Below are 26,777 nucleotides of genomic sequence, written 5' to 3' on the forward strand. Positions count from 1 at the left end.
TAGGTTTTATTAGCGTTATATAGGTTTTTATTACATCTGAATGTTAGCCGGCGTAGCGGATTTTAATTCATATTGAAACGAACGTCTGTCTGTTCTTTTTTGATTATATTTTAAAACATCTTTATGTTAACCTTATTTTTTAATCTTTTTTTTTTTGTATATTTGAGTAAACAAACAGTATTACAACAGGTATAAAAGCTATTAGTAAATATATAAACAAAAAGTACTTAGCGTAACACCAACTCCGCTTATCACGGATTTTTTTGAATTAACAATATTAATATGAAGATTAAAAAATTTGCAAATTGTTGTTTTTCTGTAACAAAATAATTAAATACATTATTTGAAGAAAGAAAATTGTGAACTGAAACCCGGCGAACTTGGTGCCGCGTTCTCTCAAACTCAAACCATGTCCTGAAATAACCGACTGAATGAACCGACTTCAAAAAACCCGCCCCGGGTTTTAAAAACGACTGGTTTTTTTTTTTTTTATTTATAACGAATACAAATAAAAAAGTGTGCAATTTAATGCAATCCTTCGGATATTTTGCGCGTATGTACATTTCGGCGATTATTTTTTATTTATGTAGATTAATTATAATTATATGTATATATATATAGTAGTAAAGAGGATAAATAAAAATAGACTATTGTACGTTTCGCGTTAATGTATTGGTACATAAAATTATGGCGAAATTTCGAATGTTATTTTTAACCATAAAATTTTAACGATCTTTTTCCCCTTATGAATTTCCGTACAATTGATAAAATGCCTATGTAAATATACATGGGGGCTCGATGTGACCCAGTTAGGTTTTATGTCGCAATAAAGAATCTCTAGACATTTTTGTAGTTGAGTACGGTACGATGGTAATTACCGGATAAAATTTTTAATTGCAAAACTATATAATAACTATGATTATATTTTAAATCCGAAAGATAAGAAATACGACTACCGGTTTTAGTGATTAATTTTGCAATCTAGAAACTAAATGGTAAACTACTAATGTTTTTAAACTAAATGGTATTACTATAATTTTTATTGTTTTATAATTTCAGTGAAATGAAACAAGAAATACGACTAACTCTTTTAATAAGTATAGTAATTTAAAAAAAATTTAATACTTAATGTCACTATTACTTTAAGGTTGTTAAAAATGCATTTTTTTAAACTCAAAAAGAAAGCGAAATACACTTTCGATATTTCATTTCGTAATGGAACGTCATTCCTTTGTTTAAATCTAGTTAACCCTTTGTGTCGTGTACAAAGCCTCGTCAACTTTCGCCTTTTTTAGAAAAATACTTAAAATGACAACCGTTGACGTAAGCAAATCAATCTGTGGGGTTACGTTAGTGTTAGCATATATCATAGAAATAAATTCTGCGTAAATATATTTCAAATAAAAATTACATCATTACTCGTATATTTACAATGCAAAATCAAAAAAAAAACTGTCGCCATATTATTATGCCATCAAAAAAAACTGTCGCCATATTATTATGCCTGTTGCATAGCAACTCCGTGCTTAAAATCAGTGGTGCCTATAAGCCTTGGAGTCCATTTTTAAGTCTTTTACGTTGTAATTATATTTGCAAGGTCTATAACACTAATTTTTCAAATACTGTTCGCTATAATCACTTATACACTGTAAACCAATACCGCAGAATCCGCCATTCTATCGCCGCATTGGTCGCACACAAGTCAAAGAAATGTTACCAGGTCTCTATTTAAAAAAAATCTAATCTTTGTAGATCAAATTCAATACTTATTAATTCTCTAATAAATTTACATACGGACAGCGCCTTGTTCTGAAACTAGTTATTTGTAACAAACATTTCATTCAGTCTCTATCTGTTACAATCTCAATGAAATCTTATAAAACATAGATAAATTCGAACATGCGTAGAACACATATACATAGAACAATTGCTTTTTTCGAAGTAACTTTATAGTTAACGGCTAATATAATAATATTATTATATTGGCCGCTTCAGAAAAATTTGCCTGAAAAACATATTAAACGTATGTTATTCTCTCAGTGGGTTGTTTAAGATACTAGATATCTTATTCGGTTCATCTCACGTTGAAAATTTTACTGTGTCTCATATGCCAAAAAAACATATGCTACCAAGTCGGTAGCAAAATAGAATAATATACTCCTATATATTCATTTATATACAGAATATTGAAAAGGTGTTGACACTGTAGTTAATAAAACTGGCTGCTGCACCAAATGTCGCGGTCAATATTCATTAAAAAAAATTTTTTTTATAGGTCATACTTGCTGTAATCCTTGCGTTTGTGATCGGTGTTGTCGAACTGCCGAAAGTTCTTATCTTATATAGGATATTCGAAGTCGTTTATTTATTTATAATTTTAATCCATCGGTCCATCCCTCTTCACACTTTTTACAGCTTAACTTTTCCAACAATGTTGTTACACCACTGGTAAATTTCTTTTTATGTAATAATCAGGTGGTTGAGTCGTGCCAGTCATGAGTCAAAGTCATTTACGATTTCAATTGAACAGACTTTTTCGTGTTAAAATTACTACCAGCGACTTCACTCGCATTCAAGTTTTTTAAATAAAAAGTATCCTATGTTACTTCTAATAGCCTCAAGAATATATGTACAAAGTTTCATGATGTTCGGTTAAGTAGTTTTCTCGTGAAAGAGTAACAAACAAACTTACATTCACATTTATAATATTGGTAGGGATTATTATATTTTATCTGTCTATTTATTAGCTCTCAATTATTTCAAATCAATCATTTATGAAAAAACAGGTACAGTGAAATTTCTGCACTTTCGCGGAGATATCTCGAACTTGACAACACTGCTCTTGCGGTCACAGCCATCTGTTATACGGCATATGGCGTTGTTTTTTACGCTCCTACGATTTGTTTGTATATCTGTCCCTTTCACTCCTTCCCCAAGACACATCTCTCTCCCTTTTCCCCACCGATTTCCTTCAAGGTGCCGGGTAATTGAAATTGAACACTGCATGCGGGTTAAGTGAAAGGTCTCCGTTGCCATAGATCAGGAACTTTTTTGTGACATTTAACGGTAACTCTTAATGATACGTGATATTTTATATTTTGTTTATATTTACGGTACGTTCACATGAATTCGTTTTTAGTTAATTTGCAACTGATTTGAGAAATAAAAAAAATGTAAGATAATTAATTGGGTTATTTATCGTTTAACGCGTTCGCGCAACGGTCACAGCACTGGTTTGTGACTGTTGCGCTGGCTGTGGCGGGTTCGATCCCCGCACATGACAAACATTTGTATTAGCCATACATATGTTTACCGAGGTCTGGGTGTTTGTGTAGTCTTTGTGGGTCTCCCCACCGCGCCTCGGTGAGCACGTTAAGCCGTCGGTCCCGGTTGTTATCATGTTCACCTGATAACGATCGGTATTCATAGTATATAATATCCGCCAACCCGCATTGTCGCTGCGCGGTGGATTAAGCTCTGATCCTTCTCCTACATGGAAAAAGAGGCCTATGCTTATCTTTGGGATATTATAGGCTGAATTGCGAACGAAATTTATTGACAAAAATATGTAGCTACACGTTTATGTATATCAGCCGACTGTTACCTAACACAAGCATTAAATTGCTTAGTTGTTGAAACAAAGGATCACGATGGGTTTGACGACGAGAATACGCGGAGTTAGAGAGGTTGGGCTACGGCCACAAGCTCAAGGATCGCCGTGGACCACCAGGTGCGGGTCTCGCCAATTTGTCCCGGCTTGAATGGGAATTCGGGGGCTGTGTGACTCCGAAAAGACGCGGAGTTGGAAGGCTACGGCCACAAGACCCTGGGTCGTCCCAGACCACCTTGTGCGGGTTTCGCCAACTCGTTCCGGCTCCGAATAGGAATTTGGGGGTGATGTGTGTTGGATGGCACAAACGTGACGGTGAGAGTCGTGGTGAGGTGGCGCTGAGAAGTGGTTGGGCGAGTTCTTTCTACACACGCGGAAGTGTTGCGAGAGGTGTGTACTCCCCACATATTTATATTTTAATTTATAAAAAAATGTTATTTTTATATATTTACCATATGTATGCATACACATCTATTTAGTAAAAAGCGGTTATTTTAATATTACAAACAGACACTCACATTTTATTTTTATTTAGATACATTAGATTAGATCTATACTATTTAGCTAGAAAACCATTTCATAAGTATTCCACATCTGTATAGTGTAAAAAACAATTTTTAAATTATAATAAGCTATTTACTTCAACATAAGTTTTAAAAATCAGAAACAGTAAGTATCCAACATTGTATTAACTCTATAATAGAACTATTATCTAATAAAGAAACCCTACAAATTTTCCGTGAAAACCCTCTAGAGAATGTCGGAAAATTACTTCCACGCCTGGTTTCTCCGGGGAGGAGAAAAGTTAAAAATCTTATAAAATTGTAGCGGAAAAAAATTTCGCAAATGTTTACGTACCTGACTTTTTTACAAAATACAATATAATTATCTGAAACAAGATGACACGGGAAACATCGTCCACCAACCATTCTATTTGGTGCTGTCATTTGTCAGCCCAGCAGTGGCATGTTGCAGGCTGAACAAAATAAAATTTGAATTAAATATTTATCATAACAAAAAATGATTACTTTAAATTTCTAGATGTCTATAATTTATGAATTCTCTTTCACAAGTATAAAGGCTCTTTCATATTCCTTTCTCAGTATTACTTTTCATTCTCACGCCTCTAATCCCACATACAGAAGTAGCATGAATCATTAATGCGATATGTCCTGCCCGCTTCGTTTTAACTTCATAGTTTTGATTTATCGCTTTATAATAAGTAAATTACGATCACTCTGCGTGTCATGCGTCGTCCTGTAATAAGTGCAGTAATTAATTCCGCTCGCTTCAAGCTGTCTCTTTATTTGGTAAAATAACAGCTTCTGTCCTGTTCCGGATATTACCGCTTGTAATGGTGTAAATGTTGTACCTTATTTTTGTCCACCTTTTAAAAACCAGGACGTTATCAAGTTGTCTTCTCCAATTTTAAACTACACTATCTTACTCATTACTTTTTTAACCGACATCCAAAAAGGAAGAGGTTCTCAATTCGATTGTTTTTTTTTTTTGATTTTTCATTTAATTTTAATTGAGATCTAACCAGTACTTTTCGAGCTTTATCTAATAATGCGTATATACTTGACTACTTTTTAACCGACTTCCAAATAAGGAGGAGGTTCTCAATTCGACTGTATTTTTTTTTTTTTAATGTATGTTACATCAGAACTTTTGACCGGGTGGACCGATTTCGACAAATTTTTTTTTAATCGAAAGGTGGCATGTGTCAATTTTGATCTAACTACTACTTTTCGAGTTATATCTAATAATGTGTTTTTACTTGACGCTTTTTTCTTCGACCTACGTTGTATTATACCGCATAACTTTCTACTGGATGTACCGATTTTGATAATTCTTTTTTGTTGGAAAGGGGATATCCCTAGTTTGGTACCATGATAAGGAAACCAGGATCTGATGATGAGATCCCAGAGAAATCGAGGGAAACTCTCGAAAATCCGCAATAACTTTTTACTGGGTTTATCGATTTTAATAATTTTTAATTCAATCGAAAGCTGATGTTTATCATGTGGTCACATATAAATTTTATCGAGATCTGATAACTACTTTTTGAGTAATCTTTGATAACGGGTATTTACTTGACTATTTTGTTGTCGATATACGTTGTATTACTCTTCGTTGTAATTGAAGTCGGTGTTTTTCGTTTGCGAGCAAACACAATTATTCGTCGACCTACGTTGTATTATACCGCATAACTTTTCACTGCGTATACTAATTTCAATAATTCTTATTTACAAATGTTATAATCTGCGCGCATTGCTATCCTTTTTTGTTAACATTTTTTTTTTTTCATTCTTACGATTTATTTTTGTGTTACCCACATATTAGGAAATTCTAAACAATTTTTCAATATCATATCAAAAATCGAGCGTTCCAGCGGGGATCGAACCTGCGTCTCCGACTTACCGTGTCGGTGCTTTAGCCAATTAAGCTATGGAACGATGTACTTACTAGATCGAAATTTTTGATATGATGATTTTATATTCGGTCTAAGCGACCGTGGCGCCGTCTATAGTATAGTATAGGAACGGTCGATTTTCGATATGATATTGAAAAATTGTTTAGAATTTTTTTTTGGTCGTACCAACTCAGAAACTATTGTGGGCTGGAAGAAACCCACCCCATTAGTGTATTTTTACTGTACTATTAAGGTGGCGTACGGCCCGCATGATGGTAAATGGTTACCGTAGTCTACACCTACAACACCAGGAGCATCGCAAGTACATTGGCGACTCTGGCTTCGATCCTTCTCAGTAACTCTGTCCACCTTACCACCAACATGAAAGTATATGCAATTTTCAATAAAAATCTGGTATGCCCTGGAATAATGCATCGATGCAAACATACTATATGTATTTTCGAACCTCGAAAAAAATTCTAAATCTCAAAATGTGATAGCATATTTGATTCTCTTTGAATACCCTTCTCAAAGATTCTCCATCTGATTTGAACTTGAAATATTTCGTACTTAAAAAAAGGAAATAATTATCAATTCGATTATTTTCTTTACAATTTACAATACTTGTTATTATTATTTTGTGCCAGTAATCAAATAATTCTAAATTTAAAAATAGAATTTTCGTGATGATGATTATGAGATGATCATTCAAATATTAATTTTAATGAATGTATGAATTAATGAGGAATGAACATTTTGTTTGATATAATTTATGTTGAATATTTTTGGTGCCTTTCTATATAAAAATATTTATGCTCTTACACCTACTTATCTAGGACTTATGTTATAAAATTAAATACCAGATATAATAAATAATAATTAATTGCGGGATAATTAACTTTTAAATGTCACGCCGTGTGGAAAGTAAGACTGCAACTAAAGACGTTGCCGCCATTTTAAATTAAAGAATTGAGACTTGTTTAATGTGGAACACGTTCTGACTTAATTTTACCTTTTTATCATTAAATAGAAAATAAGTGGGATCTTAAATCATATTTTTTCGTTGAATTTGTATTATACATTTAAGTTATAACGAATTAGTTCTTGAGAACAATAAATTGAAAATAAATTTGGTTAAAATTTACCAAAAATACTTTGAATTATATTAATTTTTATGCCATATTTTTACCATAAATGTATGTGTAGCTGTATCTATACAATATGTGTGATTAATTTTTATTTCCAGACAAACAGTAAAATTTTAAATCGTTAAAAATTTACTCCAGGGTTCAGCTTTCGTATTTATTAATTTTATTTGTAATCATATATTATAAAATTAATTATATTTATTCATTTTATTTTATTGGACCGACGATTTACGTAAGATTGCTGGTATGGAAAACCGGGATGTCTAGCACGAACTCGATGTCCAGCAGTGGACTGCAATAGTCTGAACTGGCTAACTGACTGATTTGTAATCGATGCAAGGATTTATATGTTCTGAAAATATAATAAAAATTGATCAGTTCAATCAACTTAAAATATCGTTATTTATTAATTTAATTATTTGCCCCAATACACTTTCTTTGACGGCAGAGAGAACATCAATAGTTTTAACTTTATGAAAAATTTCCAACGGACTTCATTGACAATTTTTCAATTTAAAGATATCCAGACGCTGAGTTGCAAACAATATTCTATAAATCTAAACACTGGTACGAATCGATTGACAAATCGATTACATACGTCTCGATTGTGACGTAGTAAATTTATATCGACACCATAAAAGAAGAAAAGTATTGTTTTGTGTACAACAATCCCAACAGCCAGTGAAACGACGTCAATAAGTCAAATAGGATCATGACATTTTAGTCTGTATTTTATTTATTCAAAGTTCATTTTCCCGGGTTTGTGTTTGAACGTAAGGAACAATACGCCGACATCGATTTTACGCCCGTCCGCTCATGTCATTGGTAATTACCGGAAAGTTATTTTGATGTTTTACGGTTATTTTGCTTGCTCGCTTATCGACAGGATTAAATGTACGATAGGATAAGTGATCTGATGGTATTTTCGCTAATCAACTGGTGTTGCCATGTTCGTGTGAATGGTCAATAAAAATAATTAATATTCTCTATGTATGTAATTGTCTTCTTTGATGGTCGGCCCTCTTATAATTATAGTATTAAGAAAAATAATAGCATTAAAATTATTTATAATGACTGAACTAACATTCATTCAAAACATTATTTATAATGATTTGAATGAATATTATTTTATTTTGACAGCAGCTTTACCCTTTCAACATATGTTTTGCTCTAACTATGCAAGTAAAAGTGTGGATAAAGCTTTTAAGAATATGTATTTCTTGATAGCCAAACTATTCAGTTTCACTCGGATTTTGTAGACTATTTTTGTTATGTTATAACTCCTATACGTCATATCATGAAAGTAACCTTTCTTGATAAACAGGCTTCGTTTGAGCAAAAAGCTTTTAAAATAAAACCAATTTATTTTATTTGCAATAAATGTTGCAAACCTATCACTTTAATTTTTTTTTTATTTTATATATGGTCCGTTACCTGTCTTTTAAAGTGTGCTATAATAACACTTTGTCAAATTTAATTTGTTTTTAAGTGGTGTCCAGACACTCAGACCGTTACAAACAATACATTGTTATGTAAAAATATACTAATGCCATTATTGTATCACCTACCAATTTATACTTATAATACATACTACTATATAGTATAATATGGTAAAATCGAAGACTTTGGTTGAAAGTCCTAAACTCTCGTTTATCAGCCAGATGATTTATTCAATTAAGGAATAGAAAAATGAACAATACGTGGAAGAGGAAAATAAGTTATAAACACTAGTTAAAAAGACCCTGTAAACTGTCAAAACTTTTTTTTTATGTCACTAGGTCGGCAAACAAGCGTACGGCTCACATGATGGTAAGCGATTACCTAGCTTATAGACACCTGCAACACCAGAAGCATCGCAAGCGCGTTGCCGACCCAATCCCCAATCTCCCCAGGAACTCTGGTCACCTTACTCACCAACAGGAACACAATACTTACGGCTCACATGATGGTAAGCGATTACCTAGCTTATAGACACCTGCAACACCAGAAGCATCGCAAGCGCGTTGCCGACCCAATCCCCAATCCCCCCAGGAACTCTGGTCACCTTACTCACCAACAGGAACACAATACTGCTTGAAAACAGTATTATTTTGCTGTGATCTTCTGTAAGATCGAGGTACCCCAGTCGGGCTGCTCCATAGAAACTTACTTAAGATTTCCCGTTAACAAGAGAGAATGTCTAAATTCATCAAGCAAGATAAAAAATGGAGTAGTCTTTTTGACCTAGTAACGAAGTCCGAAATAAACGCTCCCATTGATACCGCAGTCATTAGCAAAAAAACTTGCATAGAGCAACTAATTTGGTAGATCATTAAATCTCCAAATGGGTCACGCTCCTAGAATGACCGCAGTCGCTAATCCCGCGATAGTGTGGCCGCCACCTGCGTTATTGTCACACACTGCGCGGGCACATGTGCGAAGCTTCCGCTTACCGCGAAGCGTTTCCATTGTTCGTTCATCCTAAAAAATATGAATTATATTCGCGTATCATTGAGTTAGAACACCGTAAAAAATATAAAAGAACTGAGTTACTTTACAGAAGATTTCAGTCAAATGATATGAGCGGTATATAAAGTCCAGACTGGGCCAAAAAAATTACTATTTTTTTTTAACGATACTGTGAAAATATTCATGATGATAAAAAAACATTATTATGAAAGTTTTAGCCTTTAATAATAATATTAAGGGTTGTATCGTTATGACTATAGGTTTTTTTAACGTAATCGCATTTTTAACTCAAAACTCGTCAATTATCAATCTGAAAAATTTGAGCGATGCGCATTCATAGTAACAAGCTTACAGGGCTACCATCACACTTCTATATAAACATATGTATAAATGTCTAGTTATAAAAATTTTAACTCTTCTACGATATGTATCGTGTGACAATGGCAACAGTGTAACATTTCGGAGACAAATCTTTTAATAAAATTCACGCGACCCCACGGCCGGCGATAGTTTATTAATTACAGAACATTATAACGATACTCTGAATTGGTCGCTCAGCGATATCACTAATAACTCTCGAATAGATTTTAGGATTCCGCAAACCCATTCCGTAAATCTCATTTTATTTTAAGAGTACATTTTAATGTTCTTTGCTGATTTTATTTTTTGTAGTTTACTATTCTGATATAATATATCCCAGTGATACGAAAGTATTTGAATATAATTCTACAAGTATATACATTTAGTACACGACTAGCCCGAATAGGGATGTGCCTTGTCCATAGAGAAGGATGAGTTCCTGTGTTGAATAAGATAGCTAGTTTGCGGGTTGCGGGCTCGATTCCCGCCTGAGCCTGGGTGTAATATTTGTATTTATTGAAGGAAAACTTCTTTACGTACGCTTGACTTCAGGAATAAGCTAGTGAATTCGTGACGAGAGCGCTACGAAAAGTTTGATCGGGCGAGGCGAACGGAAGTTGAGAGATATAACTTAGATGGAAGTAAGGAAGTTTAACTTCAGTCGTGTGGTCTAAAGCACGCTTCATTAGCGTCGCTTTTTGCAATATAGATATATGTATGTATATATGCATAATTTCTATGTACATTTATCGAAAAAAATATGTAGCTATAACAGTCAGCTGTGAGACAAGCATTAAATTGCTTACCGTGGGAACAGACGACCTGTGTTTATATTATTATTATTGTTATTTATTATTTTAATTCTTTATTGTACAATAAATACACTAATACAAGTAGTTACTAAAGGCGGGCTTAACGCTAATGCATTTCCTACCAGCCAATCTTGGTATATTATATATATTTATTTTAAAACAATACATATTTATTCTAAGGATGCGTGGTATCGACAGTGGGACTTAGCAACAAACTTGAGATGCTTCAGGTGCTACAAGCGTCCATACGCTACGGTAACCGCTTTCCACCAGAAGAGCCGTACGCTTGTTTTCAACACTATCAGTATAAAAACACAATTCCAATATGAAAATAATAATATACAAAGGGCAATCAAGGGCGCTAAGTAGCAATTTCGTACAGACAACCTTTAAATTGTTCATAATACGCCTTAAACAATTGCTGTTTAACACATTAGTAAAGTGCTGTGTGGTTACGGCACTAAAGAATTTAGCCACCCCATCTCTTCCCGTGGGTGTCGTAAAAGGCGACTAAGGGATAGCACAGTTCCACTGCCACCTTGGAACTTAAAAGGCCGACCGATGGCGGGATAGCCATCCAACTGCTGGCTTTTTAAATGCACAGACCGAGGACGGGCAGCAGCGTCTTCGGTGCGACAAAGTCAGCCCTGCGGTCACCAACCCGCCTGCCCAGCGTGGTGACTATGGGCAAAAACCCCCATGAGTTCGAACCTAAAAATAAGGCCCTCAGTTCCCGGCAGCCCCACTATTCCCGGCTACGGCAGCGGCCGTGGTAACGGTGGGGTAGAGGGTGCTAAGAATCACCGGGGTACGGGAGGCTGCCATAGAAAAATATTCCTGGCTACGTATAATGGACGCACGCTACGGTTGGACCATCACCTCACCGAACTTGAGGTAGAACTTAGTCACATTAAGTGGAGCATACTGGGGTTGTCTGAAGTCCGAAGAGAGGGAGAGGACACGATGATCCTGGACTCCGGGCACTTGTTCTACTTCCGTGAAGGTGATGGGCTTTCCCAAGGTGGCGTCGGTTTTCTGGTTCACACGACTCTCACTAACAACGTTGTGGAAGTCAGTAGTGTGTCGACCCGGGTAGCGTACCTTGTACTTAAGCTCACCGACAGGTACTCCCTGAAAGTGATACAGGTATATGCGCCGACCTCGGCAACCTCTGACGATGAAGTCGAAGCCTTGTATGAAGATATCACAAGGGCCATACATGGCACTACTTCGACCTTCTACAGCGTTGTTATGGGAGACTTCAACGCTAAAGTGGGAGTACAAGGCCGCGACGGATCGAGCATCGGACCACACGGATTGGGGCACAGGAATCACAGGGGGCAGACGCTTGTCAACTTCCTCGAATCGGAGGGGCTCTTCTTGATGAACTCATTTTTTGAGAAGAAGCCCCAAAGGAGGTGGACATGGCAAAGCCCCGATACTGTGACGAGGAACGAGATAGATTTCATCATAGCGGATAAAAGGCATATATTCAGAGATGTCTCAGTGGTTAACAGGTTTAACACCGGCAGCGACCACCGGCTAGTACGGGGCACTCTGAATATATGTCTCCGAAAGGAGCGGACCCGCTTGATGAAATCTACTCTCCGACCTACGCTGCCCCAAATACTATGTGGCTCCGAGCAGTTTCAGTTGGAACTCCAAAACCGATTCGATTCGCTGGAAACTACTAGCGACGTGGACGAGATAACCGACAACGTGGTGAAGACGGTGTGTACACTGGGTCGCAGGCACTTTCCACCAACAAAGCCAACGAAGCAGTCCAAACTTTCTCCCGAAGCCTTGGATCTGATGCGGCAGAGGCGCGAGTTGCCGGCTGCTTCGCCAGAACAGAGGGCTCTTTCCAAGAGGGTACGGAAAATTATTCGCCGAGACCTCCGCTGCTCAAATACGAGAGAGGTTGCTACTCTGATTGAGCAGAATAGGGGGTCCAAAGTTTTCCAAAGACCATTGGGGAGAAGCCTTCTTGCGAAGCTTAAAACAGCAGATGGCAGAACCGTCTGCTCTCGCCCTCAGGTCCGAGAAGAGGTTGAGAATTTTTATGAACAGCTGTACTCGTCGAGCGCACGCAAGCCTGCGACTTGGGACACCGAAGATCCACGGGCACCATTGTTGCGCCATTATTCGGAGTGTATCCCGGACTTCGAAGAGGATGAGATTGGTGCAGCGCTCGGGCAGCTTAAAAACGGAAGGGCCCCGGGGGATGACGGAGTTACCACTGAACTCCTTAGAGCCGCAGGGCGACCTGTCCTGAAAGACTTGGCAAGACTATTTAACGCCGTCATCCACCGAGGTACCACGCCGGAGGCGTGGTCCAGGAGTGTGGTGGTGCTGTTCTTTAAGAGAGGCGATAAGTCTCTGTTAAAGAATTACAGACCGATCTCACTTCTGAGCCACGTCTATAAGCTGTTTTCGAGGGTTGTTACGAATCGTCTCGCCAGAGGACTCGACGAATTCCAACCACCAGAGCAGGCTGGGTTTCGAAATGGCTACAGCACCGTGGACCACATCCATACTGTTCGGCAGATTATCCAAAAGACGGAAGAATATAATCAACCGCTGTGTATGGCATTTGTGGACTACGAGAAAGCCTTCGACTCCGTCGAGACCTGGGCTGTCCTGGACTCTCTGCAGAGATGTCATATCGACTGGCGATATATCGAGGTACTAAAATCTATGTACGACGCGGCGACGATGACCGTTCATGTCAATGACCAAAGAACAAGACCTATTTCCCTCCGGCGCGGGGTAAGACAGGGGGATGTAATATCACCGAAACTGTTTACCACTGCGCTAGAGGATGTTTTTAAGACCTTGGATTGGGGGGAACGGGGCATCAACGTCAACGGTGAATTCATCTCTCACCTTCGTTTCGCCGACGATATTGTCATCTTTGCGGAGACGCTGGATGAGTTAGGCCAAATGCTGGCCGGCCTAAACGAGTCCTCCCGACGTGTCGGTCTCTGTATGAACTTGGATAAGACGAAAGTTATGTTTAACAACCAAGTCATACCGATACCGGTATCGGTCGATGGTACCCTTCTCGAAGTTGTTCAGGATTATATTTACCTAGGCCATACTATCCAACTAGGCCGCAACAACTTCGAGAAGGAGGCCGATAGGAGGATTCGGTTGGGCTGGGCGGCGTTTGGCAGACTCCGTCGAGTCTTCACTTCGAAGATTCCGCAATGCTTGAAGACAAAAGTTTTCGAGCAATGCGTCCTGCCTGTGTTAACATACGGAGCCGAGACGTGGACACTGACCAAGGGACTGGTCCACAAGTTTAAAGTCGCTCAACGTGCAATGGAACGGGCTATGCTTGGGGTCTCTCTCAAAGACAGGATTAGAAATGAGACTATCCGCGAGAGAACGAAAGTAACCGACATAGCCCACAGAATTAGCAAGTTGAAGTGGCAGTGGGCTGGTCATCTGTGTCGCAGGACCGATGGCCGTTGGAGTAGACGGGTCCTAGAGTGGAGACCGCGTCTTGGCAAACGCAGTGTGGGACGTCCTCCGGCCCGCTGGACCGACGATCTACGTAAGATTGCCGGTGTAGGCTGGATGAGGATTGCGGAAGACCGGGATGTGTGGCGCGAACTTGGGGAGGCCTATGTCCAGCAGTGGACTGCGATAGGCTGAAGTGAGTGACATTAGTAAAGTACTTTGCTAAATAAATGAATATTTAAGTGACAAAAAAAAATGAAATAATTTGTCCAATTTTGTTAAAATGAAAAGTTTTAATTTAATAATATTTAAATTAACTGAATAACAGAAATTGATTAAAATTGATTCATAGATCGACATACAACAAAAATATTTCTCGTATTAAATTAATTATTAAATTCACGCCTATGACGTCACAAATATTTCATTCAAGTCGTAACGAAGCAGGGACTCAGTTTCACACACAATGTAAATATTGATAGCGACTTCCTCGAGAAACCAGTTTTATAATGTGACGATTTATAAGCGATCTTTTTGTGTATAATTCGTGATAAATTAATAAAACACGAACTAAACTATGTAGTATATGTCGAGGTGTTCATGTGTGTTATATAATACATAGAGACCGTCGATCTACAGTAATGTAGCATGTAGGACAAGCACGATGTTTGACAGAAGGCATTTGCAATTTAGAGCCTTTGAATGTTCATTTTCAGTTCAGCCTATTGCAGTCCACTGCTGGACATAGGCCTCCCCAAGATCGCCCCAAACATCCCGGTTTTCCGCAATCCTCATCTAGCCTCCACCGGCAATCGTACGTATCGTCGGTCCACTGGACCGAAGGACTTCCCCCACTGCGTTTGTCGAGACGGTCTGCCTCACTTCCACTTCAACTTGCTAATTCTGCGGGCTATGTCGGTTACTTTCGTTCTCTTGCGGATATTATCATATCTAATCCTATCTTTGAGAGAAACTCCACGCATAGCATAGTTTCATTTAAAGTAATAATAAAAAATACGTAAAGACCAAGTGTATTGCGCTTTATCACTTTTTATTAGAACGAAAACTTATTAATAATGGTGACTTCACATTAACTATAGTTAATATATTTAAAATTCAAAATTTAAAATATGTTTGAATTTGACGATTCAGAAGTACTTTTGAAGTCTATATGACTACCGTAATATTTGGTATAGATTTTAATTTCGACAATGGCTGTATAAAATACGAATATAGTCTATTATAATACTATAATACTATAAAGCTAAAGAATTTGCTTGTTTGTTTGAACGCGCTAATTTCAGAAACTACTGGCCATAATTGTTTTTTTTTTGTGTTACATACTTGAAACGTCCATTTACCGAGAAAGGCAATATAATATTTTAGAACGTTTTCCCTCAAATTAACGCAGCTGAAACCGCAAGGAACAGCTTGTAAATTATACTCAAAAGGAATCGTATTTTCTTATTGGTATTTGTATAAACAAGTGACTTTGTAAAAAGAAATATGAATGAATGAAAATTAATGCAGAATGAAAAATAAGGAAACTTTATTCTATAAGCAATAAATTAAAATATATCTTTAGATGAATTTTACAGTAGCAGTTCGTACGAAGTCCTCTTTATTGTATAATGATAACTCCTCGAGAGAATTTCTCATGGAATAAAATAAATAAATAAAAACTTACTCGGAGTTTTATATCTGATGTTGATGGCCTTAGGATTTTTTATGCATTTTGATGTAAGACTAATTAGATTAAGGGCTTTTTACTGATTACTGATAACGGCTATCTTGGTTTTGAGTTACCGACAGTTTCTCAGCAGGAAGTGAATCAGGCTGCTAGAGCCTTTTTCGTTTAAACTAATAATCTGGAACTCATCGAATTCAAATCGTGAACTGAAATATTTAATCAGTGAAGTTGGATTGTGAACTAGAAAACGTATCATGAACTTCAATGTATTGGATTTCGTTATACGTCAGATAACTTTATCAGATACAGGTGATAGATTTTTTTATTGATATTTATTTGAAATTGTAGCTCTTATTATTTTTGAAATTGACTATCTAACGCAAAAAACAAAATTCGATAACTATTTTGATAATCGACATAAAACAAATTTAATTATATTTACAAGAAAATATTTTAAACGACGACATGTTAACTTCACCGATTCCTATCTTATCGATTTATTCATTAAGCATGAACATAAACACCGGTTATAAAATAATTACCGGTTAGGTTCAAAACGTTGTTTAAACCAACAATAAATATGTTACAGTACGCGGTACCACGCCTCGCTTCCACCACCTTCAGTAGGTGACGCTGACGGATCATTAATTATCCCCCACCTAGACTTGACAAGTTGTCTCATGTGACAATCTTGACAAGATCTAATTGCGACCACTTCGAACTATTTTAAACCTTATATCCAAAGAACAAACTTCAAATATATTTCAACAGGTGCAATAAATATCGTTGTATGTGCGTTCAGACCTATGATATAATTATTTTTTGTCCGTCAACTTAGGCTGCAGTCGACGACCTGTTTTAAAGTTTTTTTTTTTTTTTTTGTTCTGATAATTTTCAATAGTAGTTACAATGTAACATGTGTTTTTGTTTCACGTTATTAAAATGTAATCTTATATCTGAACTATAAATGTATTACGATTATAATTGACTGCTAAACTATTGTTTGAAAGTAGAGATACGACACGGTTTTACTCTCTTGTATTTAACTATGAATATGATGAAAATACTGCGTACTGTGTGGCTATGGTAGTAAAGAATATAGCCACCCCCTATCTTCCCGTGGGTGTCGTAAGAGGCGACTAAGGGATAACACAGTTCCCCTACTACCTTGGAACTTAAAAAGCCGACCGATGGCGGGATAACCATCCAACTGCTGGCTTTGAAATACACAGGCCAAAGACGGGCAGCAGCGTCTTCGGTGCGACAAAGCCAGTATTGCGGTCACCAACCCACCTGCCCAGCGTGGTGACTATGGGTAAAACACATGAGTTCACGTTATTTTTGGCGTAAACTTGTGGAGGCCTATGCAGCAGTGGACTGTATAGGTTGTAATGATGATGATGAAAATGCTAATAGCAATATACAGAGAACATGAGGCCCTGCGGTCACCAACCCAGGTGACTATGAGCAACACACATGAGTTCACGCCATTTTTTGGCGCGAACTTGTGGACATCTATGTCCAGCTGTGGGCTGCGATAGGCTGCAGTGAGAGAACATGAGATGGCTGTTCTTGGTCTATATCTTGGTATATCTGAACCTAAGTTGATCTTCACCGAGCTGATAATAGAATGTAACAACATACTTTATAATAAATTTAGTATTAGATATTATAATAAAAAATTAATTGCTTAAAAAATCCTAGACTGACTATTTTTTAATTTCTTTTTAAAACACTTTCCAATTTATATATATATATATATATATATATATATATATATATATATATATATATATATATGTGTGTGTGTATGTGTATGTATATATATATTTTACGTAGATAAATGAATTACCTAATACTGACTGCATTTTTATTTCTCTAAATCAAACCCTGCCCAAATGGTAGGTGCAAATCCATGGGGAATCGGTAATATCGAACACTCCCTTACTGTATCTCCCCTTGAATACTTTTATCAGTTTAGGGTTCCCTACCTAAAAGACCATCAAAATTATATTGAATTTTTTTTTATTTATTCATTTTTATAGAAACAAACAATACATAATAAATATTATACATAGCACATATTTAAAAAATCCAAACAGATAGCAGCAAGCATTACCAAAACAGTTTTCAATGATTAATTATATAAAGTACGTGGCGTAGATCCTATGTTTTAGTTGTGCATATCTTTGTCACAAATGTATATTTGGAATAGTATAGTAGGTAGGCAATTGTTATTTTTATAGGACACAAAAGGATTAACGTAGTGGTCATAGCATCTGATTGCGCTGGTGGTCACTGCTTGAATGTAGAGTTTTTATATATGTCATAGAGTCTTAACGCCGCGTTGGCGCAACGGTTACAGTCATGGATTGTACCTACCTCTTGCGCTGGCGGTTGCGGGTTCGATCTCCGCACATGACAAACATTTGTATTGGCCATACAGGTGTTTTCCGTGGTCTGGGAGTTTGTGCAGTCCCTGTGGGTCTCCCCGCCGTGCCTCGGAGAGCACGTTAAGCCGTCGGTCCCGGTTGTTATCATGTACAGCTGATAGCGATCGTTACTCATAGTAGGTAATATATCTGCCAATCCGCATTGGAGCAGCGTGGTGGATTAAGCTCTGATCCTTCTCCTACATGGGGAAAGAGGCCTATGCCCAGATAGTGGGATATTACAAGCTGAAGCGATATAGAGTCTTAACTCTAAGCATTTTTGTTTTTATTTGTATTATTATACTTTTGACAAAGGATTGCATCCATTAAGCCTTGGAGCCGCTGTGTGCGAGACGTTTATTTTGTTTCATTTGTAATATGCTCTACTTTAAGAAACATTCAAAATTTCTTTAGCTTTCTTCAAGAAAACTGCGGTGAGGACTGGAACTTAAGCAGGAAATTCCCTGCTCAAAATCAGGACCCGCCTGACTGTGGAAAAACATAGACCTAACATAAAAACACAGAACAGAACATGGAATATATAAGATCACAGCTACATAGTACTGCTTTAAAGCAGTGTTGTGTTGCACTTGCAGCCGCCTATAAGCTACGGTAACCACTTACCATAAAGTGAGCCGTACGTTTGTTAGCCGACCTACTTGTATAAAAAAAATACAACACGATTAGTAGCGAACCACTGTATGACACCGACTCAAACTTGGCGGATATTTATATTCTACACACAATATCAACACTACGTGCTACAACTTTGATTGATATCCACTAATCTCCTTGGAGTCTCATGTAATTACGATTAAACTGCACATACAGTTTCATCAAGTCATCAATGGCTTTAATATAGCCTATTTATTTACGAAGAAATAGTTTAAAAACTATTAACTTTTTGTATTAGTTTTATTAAGGTCTAATTAAATTGTTTAATACATGTATTCTTTATTTAGACTTCAAAAGCATTTGTGAATCGTCCTTTTAAAAAGTATGTAGTGATATTTAATTATTTATAGTGAAAGTAAAGTTACCAGCGATTCCAAAAAAGGTTCTACAAAGAGGACTCGTAAAAATTCAACTTCTAAAAATGTTCAGTGCGTTAGTATCATACTTCCTTGTTTTCAGTTCATCTTGACGGTATATTTGCTAAATAAATGAGTGTACTTTTGAGACTTATCGTATATTTTTTTTTAAAATAACGTTTTATTCTGCGTTTTTGTTCGATTTTTTATTTATAAACATCAATACGTCAATAAATAAACGGTCACCGAAAAACGACAAGACCGGTACACGATGGACTTTTTTTTTTTTCATACATTACACGTTGAAACGATCGTAGAATGAAAGCAGGTAGATCATCAGCGTAGCGAGCGGACTCGACAAAAAATATGAAAAAACTCAATATTACACCTTATCCTTTTGTGGTAAGACTGAAAATTGAATCCGCGTGTTATGGTGCATACCAAAGCGTAAAAGACCTGTATGCCCTTTATACTATTTACTTAAAATTAATTTACCTTGAAATAGGAAATCAACTGCGCCGAGCTTTTTACATAAATAATCAATTCCATTAAACTCACGGACGATTAAACGTAAACATATCCTCAATGAAGTAATCCCAATTCCAAAAAGGCTTAACTCAACATTGAATATTCAATATTTAAAAGCATAAATACAATACAATACGAAAGGAACAATAATTGTAACAAACAAAGAAAGATTTGCAAAGACGGTCTCATCTCTACAGGTGTGATCTCCTACAAACAACCTTTTTGAAAGGAACAACGTTGAAAAAGAGTAAAAGGGAGTATATAAAGCACTGTCATGCATAAAAAGAAGGTTATAATTGAAAAAATAAAATCCAATTATATTTACCGTGCTCAAATCCTTCTCCTACATGAAGAAAGAGGCCTATAACCAGCATTGGGATGTTACAAGCTAAATGCGTATACTTACTGTTTTTTTAAATCTAGAGGGATGGACGTACCAACTACTGAGTTTCATTATAATTGTATCAATAGTTTTTGAGTGAAAGATTACCAAAAGTCAATCCGAACTCTTGCATTTGTAATAATACGAAGACTGCAATGGATTTTTATAAGCGCTTAAATCGTCGAAACATAATAATCATAAGAGCCACAAATACGTTGCTGGTTTAAAGAAAAAAAGACAAAGGCAGAAGAAGTATAAGGGTAAAAAGAAAGAGAGGATCTTTTTAGCTTCCAGCATTCATTACTCGTAAAAAACGCTATTCCTATTTCACTGCCATAATTTTTATAATGATTTGATATCTTAATCGAAAATATCACTTACAAGCTACCATGCTATATATATGTATTTTTTCTATGTATGTTTATCAAAACAAAAATATGATTCTAACAGTCGGCTGTAACACAAGCATTAAGTCGCTTACCATACGAAAAGAAGACCGCGTATGTGTGTGTGTGTGTGTGTGTGTGTGTGTGTGTGTGTGTGTTATAAAATAAAAGAAAAAAATGTTAAAAAAAATGCAATTCGTTATAGGTTAAATAAACACCTGACACAACAGACTTAATAAGAAATCTGTGTCTGCGATTTAGAAACCAACCAACATGGCTTATGCAAATAATTGTAATAAGCGGGGATTGAAAAAACATTCAAGGGTTCTGATGTTTCTGATAACTGTGCTGGTGTTGAAAACAAAGCATAAACACAAACGCCCAGACCTCAATAATCAAGTAGGCTGTATAAACATTTTTCATCAGCAAAAATCGAATCAGCGACTTCTAACTCAACAACCAGTTACCATGACCACTGAACCAAACCATTGTGAAACAGCAGATATTAGTAATAAATAATATACAATTCGCAATTAGTCACCCTTCTCGAGTTCCTGAGATGCGAGCACATGTCTCGTTCGTTGATTAAGACAGGAAGCGCTTCATTAGCAGGCCAATGTCTTCATGACTTAATACAGCGCTAGCAAACTTTTGATTCATGTTTCATTTGACCAAATGTTTGATTGTGGTGGACGTTGGTTTGATTTACTATTATTGGATTACTAATTGTATTAAACAATAATTTTTTACACAAAAATTTTGGTTTTAAGTTCAACTTTTTTTTGTAGAGTTAGTGTTATCGAGAATAAGTTCATACAGTGCTCGTTAATCTTTGGCTCATGTTTTATTTGATCAAATAATTAAATGTGTTGGACTTGAGATTATGGATATTTATTTTTATTGGGTAATTTATTAAAATAGTTATTTTCTGTGTGATTGAAACTTGTATCTAATAATTAAAATTGTACAGTTTTTGGGGTTGCTAACAAGCTTACATTATGTCTGATCGTAAAAGTCCGGCTTACCTTACCTTACTCCGGCTTCAACATCACATCCCCAGGAGCTCTGGTTACCTCACCACAGGAACACAGCACTGTTTAACGGGAAGTTTTATTTGACTGCGGCTTTACGTTAAGTCGAAGTAGTCGCATTGCTCTTGATTTTCTGCAAGATATTTCAATGCAAAATCAAAATCAAATATAGCCTTATCCTAATAGGCCTTAAAAGCACCTTCGAATCGTAACTTTACAAGTAAAACTTTTAATTATTTTTTAAAAGTGAAGCTACCACTAGGTTTGGAATGTAGGTTAGAAGAACCGGCAAGACACTGCGCAAATAACTCTTTAAAAAATATATAAACTGTTTTTTTTTTTCATACAAAATTTGGTTAACATCTTGCATGAAACGCAGCTTCACTAAGTCCGTACATCTTTATTATTTATGTTATTCTGCAACGAACAATAAGCTTCAGCTATTCTTTTTTTTATACAAACTTGAAATTTATTCTCAGACAATTTAATACCGTTTGTGAGATTTTATTATGCATGCGAACACCATAACCCAAAAAGGAGATTTTTTCTTGCTTTATACTTCTTAAAAAACCTGTATAGTGTATATTTTAATAGATTTCAAGAATCTATAATAATTTTTAGCGCTTTGCAGTGATATTTCGGTAGTAAAGATGCCTATATCATTTAATATGATCAAAAATTATACTAAATGAAACCATTTAGTCAAAACTCTGGGAACAACGTCAAAAATTGTTTTAATTTCCTATCCGCCTTTCAAACGATGAATGAACTAAATTAAGGAACAATAGCGCGAATGAATGAATGGTTTTATTGGCAACTGCCAAATTGGGCTGAGATTTTATGTAACGAAAGTTCTGTGAGAACTTTGCGTTTATATTCACGCGAAGATAATTTAGAATTTAAACGGACTTATGTATTGAATGACATTATTTTATTTTTCTTAATGTGTATTAATTTTATTTGAAATTAAAAAAAAAATATGAATATTATTGGAAAGTTTTCAAAACATAAAAATATTAATAAATTGTGATCGCGTATGTATATCCACATAAAAAATGTAGGTATTATATATATATATATATATATATATATATATATATATATATTATTCTGGATATCATGTTGTCTACATACTGAATTTTATTGCAAACAGTGAATTAGTTTTTGCTTGAAAGAGAAGTCGAAATCGCAACCGCCAGCGCAACAGCCACAAACCAGTGCTATGACCATTGCGCCAACGTATCGTCAAAATTAAAATACAGTATATTTTAAATAAGTAAATAGAATATCGAAATGGAAATCCGAACGAATCTTAACCTCACACTAATACATATTTTTTTCCCGCGTGATGTAAGCGGGGTCATCGTCCAGCTGCTTAGTTTTTTTTTAAGTCCAGAGCAATGGACATTCGTGTTCAGTTCAGTTTTTGCGACCTCCTTAGTTACTTTCATATTGATTTATCATCAGCTCTAACATCGTCGTATTCCTCTTAACAACACTTTGTTAAAATGAAAGAGACCTATGCCCAGTAGTGGGATATTACAGGCTGAAGCGTTTATAATATAATCTCCTTTAATTAAAAGATTTTCTAAACTTTTCCGCTTTTTTGAGAGTATAGGAATCCAGTATCGAAATTGAACTAAATACACCTTAACATATCGAGTATTACTGAATTTTTTTATTTTTATTGTTGTATGTTTTAAAAATCAATATTTATAACTATTACTATTAACCGAACTATCAGTAACTGTTTCAGGTGACTTCTAATACCATCTTCTTCTTCTTCTATATAAATAAAAATGCATGTTGCTAAGCGCATAACTCGAGAATGTCTTGACCGATTCGACTTTTTTTTTTGTTTGTTCCGTAAGGCCCACGATAGGTTTTAATACTATTAACTTAAGACAGAACAAAGTCTGTCCGGTTAGATAGTTGTAAATAAAAGTGGATCGCAAAACTTTTATGCGCACCATAACTTCTAAGCGACTGCACCGAGCCTGATAATTCTTTTCAGCTGCGTTTGTTGTAAGTTTAAGTAAGGACCAGAGAATTTTTTTTACAAAAAATAGAGATACTAAATTCGCCGGATCATCTAATGCTAAAATAAAAACTACAGGCACCAAGACTAGATAAATACTTTGGGCGCTTAAAATACATATGTAAATACATTTACTAAGGATACTTATGTTTCGTAATAAGAGCATAGAATAACATGGTTTATGTGTGCGTAGTAAAATATGTTTTAGTGTCTGTTTGAAAGAGCGGCCGCCAGCATTAAAGGGTATCTCGTATTGCTGGCACTCGTGCACTAAAAGCGCTGTTTTACGACTTTTAGAGAGCTACTTCATACAGCTTGCACAAAAACTTCGAGATGTGTGACTGGCATAAAATAAAATATAAAAAAAAAACTAAATTAAATAATAGTTATAAAACAAAAATATTCAGACTTGATACTATAGATCACGTTATACGTTTTTTTATTGTATTACAATTATTCGCCTTATATCGTTTCTAGTAACCTGCAATAAAGGATATACATATTATGTAATTATATTTAGTTTACAATAATTAATCTTGTCCCTTTCTGTACAAAGTAATCGGTACAGATTGGTAGAATAACAAAGATAAAATTATTGTTTCAGGGCAATCGAAGTGTGGCTGAAGACGGGGCGCCGCCACAGCGATGTTCTAGACGAGCAGAAGCTGAGCGAGGGACAACTGAGACGTCCTGGATCTACCGTCATACTATGGCTGACGTGTGAACAGGTAAACCTTTTTTTTTATATAACTATGTCGGCAAACAAGCGTACTTCTCACTTGATGGTAAACGATTACCGTAGCTTATATACGCCTGAAACACCAGAAGCATTGCAAACGTGTTGCCGACCCTACCCCCATTTCTCCCCAGGAGCTCTGATCACCTGACTCACCAACAGGAACACAACACTGCTTGAAAACACTATTATTTAGCCGTGATTTTTTGTGAGGTCGAGGTACTACCCCAGTCGTGCTGCTCTGCTGTGCCCTACCTCAGTTCTGTAAACCTTGTGTGTAGTTAAAAATAAAAAGGTTAATATACATATTATATTACTAAGCGCAAAACTTTAGAGCAGCTGGACTTTTTTTATTTCAGAGTATAGTACTACTTTGTAGAATTTTCTTACGAAATTAAAATACAAAGAAAACAGTTAGCAAGAAATATATATACTTTAAGGAGAGCGTGTGTTAAGTTAGCTAATCTTGTATAAAAAATTCTCGTGTCACAATGTTAGCTAACATACTCCTCCGAAACGACTGGACCGATTTTTATGAAATTTTGTATGCATATCGAGTAGGTCTGAGAATCGGCCAACATCTATTTTTCATACCCCAAAGTTATAAAGGAGGGGATTAAGGGGTTAATAAATATGGCAAAAAAAAACTTTTGCGGGGTCAGCTAGTAATATATAATATACAATGTTGGTGGTCTTATACATGTTTTTATTGAGGTAGGCCATAGCAGTATATATTATACTCAAAATCTGGAGCAGCTCGTTGAGTACCTCAACCTTACAGAAGATCACAGCTAAATAACACTGCTCTCAAGCAGTGTTGTGTTCCTGTGATGATAGAGGTAGCCAGAGGTTTGTGAAGGGTCAGAAATAGGGTAGCAGCATGTTTGCGATGCTTCTGGTATTACAGTCCTCTATAAGATACGGTAACCGCTTACCACCAGGAAGGGCCGTACGCTTGTTTGTCAACGTCTAAATTTTAGAGCACATACATTTCTTGTTTTAAATGCTGTATAATGATAATAGTTTAATGACATCTTCAGTGGCTGCACAATATGAACCAGTGATCGTAACTTCTACTGCAACTCCAGCCGTGGTTAACTGCATCTTTACTCAGTATATTCTAATTTTCTGTATTTAATACAATATATATATATTTTGATAGGAACACGATTAAATATGCTATTAAGGTTAAAGCCGCATTAAAATACTACCACCGACCCAGTTCATTAGCGTTCAAACAACGAACTGCCGCCATCTTGCATCTAGAGGTGAAAAAAACATAAACAACGCAGTCACCTGCGCACGCAGAGATTGGCAGGTGCGGCGCTCGCACATCTGCACTCTAACGAGATTTAAATTGCACCTTACCACCTTAATATATGGTTTAAAATAAACATACCCAAAGGTCTTCAAAGGGTGAACTTTTTCAAGCGTACATATGCTAGAGTTTATTGTTAATGTCTCCGGAATAGACCAGACCACCGCAAAATAGTTGTATTAACCGATTACTTAAATGTCAACATTTTGCAAAATACGCGTTGGGTATATTTACATTCTTTTATTGGCACAGGAAATGACAGAGAAAATTTTAATTAGTTATTTATTTATGTAATAAGGTTATATTAGATACATTATACCCTATTTATCTGTAAATAAAGAAAACTATAGTCGAAATTTAAAAAGTAACCATTATTAACAGCGGTAACTCTCGTAAATTAATTTACAAAGTTATATATTTTTCTTATGTATCTGCATTAACTAAGTCCATAAGCGATGTAACGAACTCATATAATGATAATACCATGTTGTTTTTGTTCTTACATGCTGTTCTATAATATAAGCGCCGTGTAAAGAGATTATTACTTGTACTCTTGTGTAATTTTATACATTTATATACTTACAGGTGTGCAATTAGTGTACAGATATTTAACTATTCTTATTTTCTTCGATACTTTGTATTGTACATTCTTGAGGTAGTAAAAACTTGTAACTACGGAGTATACAAGCACCACGTCATTCTATTGCTACTCTTTTCGTAAAGTTGCAAGACTTATGTTCTAATTTGAAGCCAAAAAAGTACTCAGTACTCGTATTATGACTGATTTTTGCATGTAGATAATGTAACTGTTTGTCCATTGCTCGTACTCATACTTGATGAACTTTGAGATTATTTTTTGTTTGCAAGTGATACTTCTGGTGTTGCAGGCGTCTGTAGCTTACCATCAGGTGTACCGTACGCTGGTTTGCCGATCTAGTTATATTTA

General features: G+C 35.9%; 1 protein-coding gene across 1 annotated transcript in view; it reads left to right on the plus strand.

The window, feature by feature from the left end:
- Nucleotides 1–26,777, plus strand: part of LOC123659826 (tRNA dimethylallyltransferase-like) — a 121,573-nt gene that overhangs the window by 34,698 nt on the left and 60,098 nt on the right. Inside the window, exon 2 of the mRNA XM_045594996.1 lies at nt 24,382–24,505. Within this exon, the coding sequence (XP_045450952.1) occupies nt 24,382–24,505 (124 nt within the window). The remainder of the gene's footprint in view (nt 1–24,381; nt 24,506–26,777) is intronic.

The sequence above is a fragment of the Melitaea cinxia genome, chromosome 14 (assembly GCF_905220565.1).
Source record: "Melitaea cinxia chromosome 14, ilMelCinx1.1, whole genome shotgun sequence".
NCBI classification, from domain to species: domain Eukaryota; kingdom Metazoa; phylum Arthropoda; class Insecta; order Lepidoptera; family Nymphalidae; genus Melitaea; species Melitaea cinxia.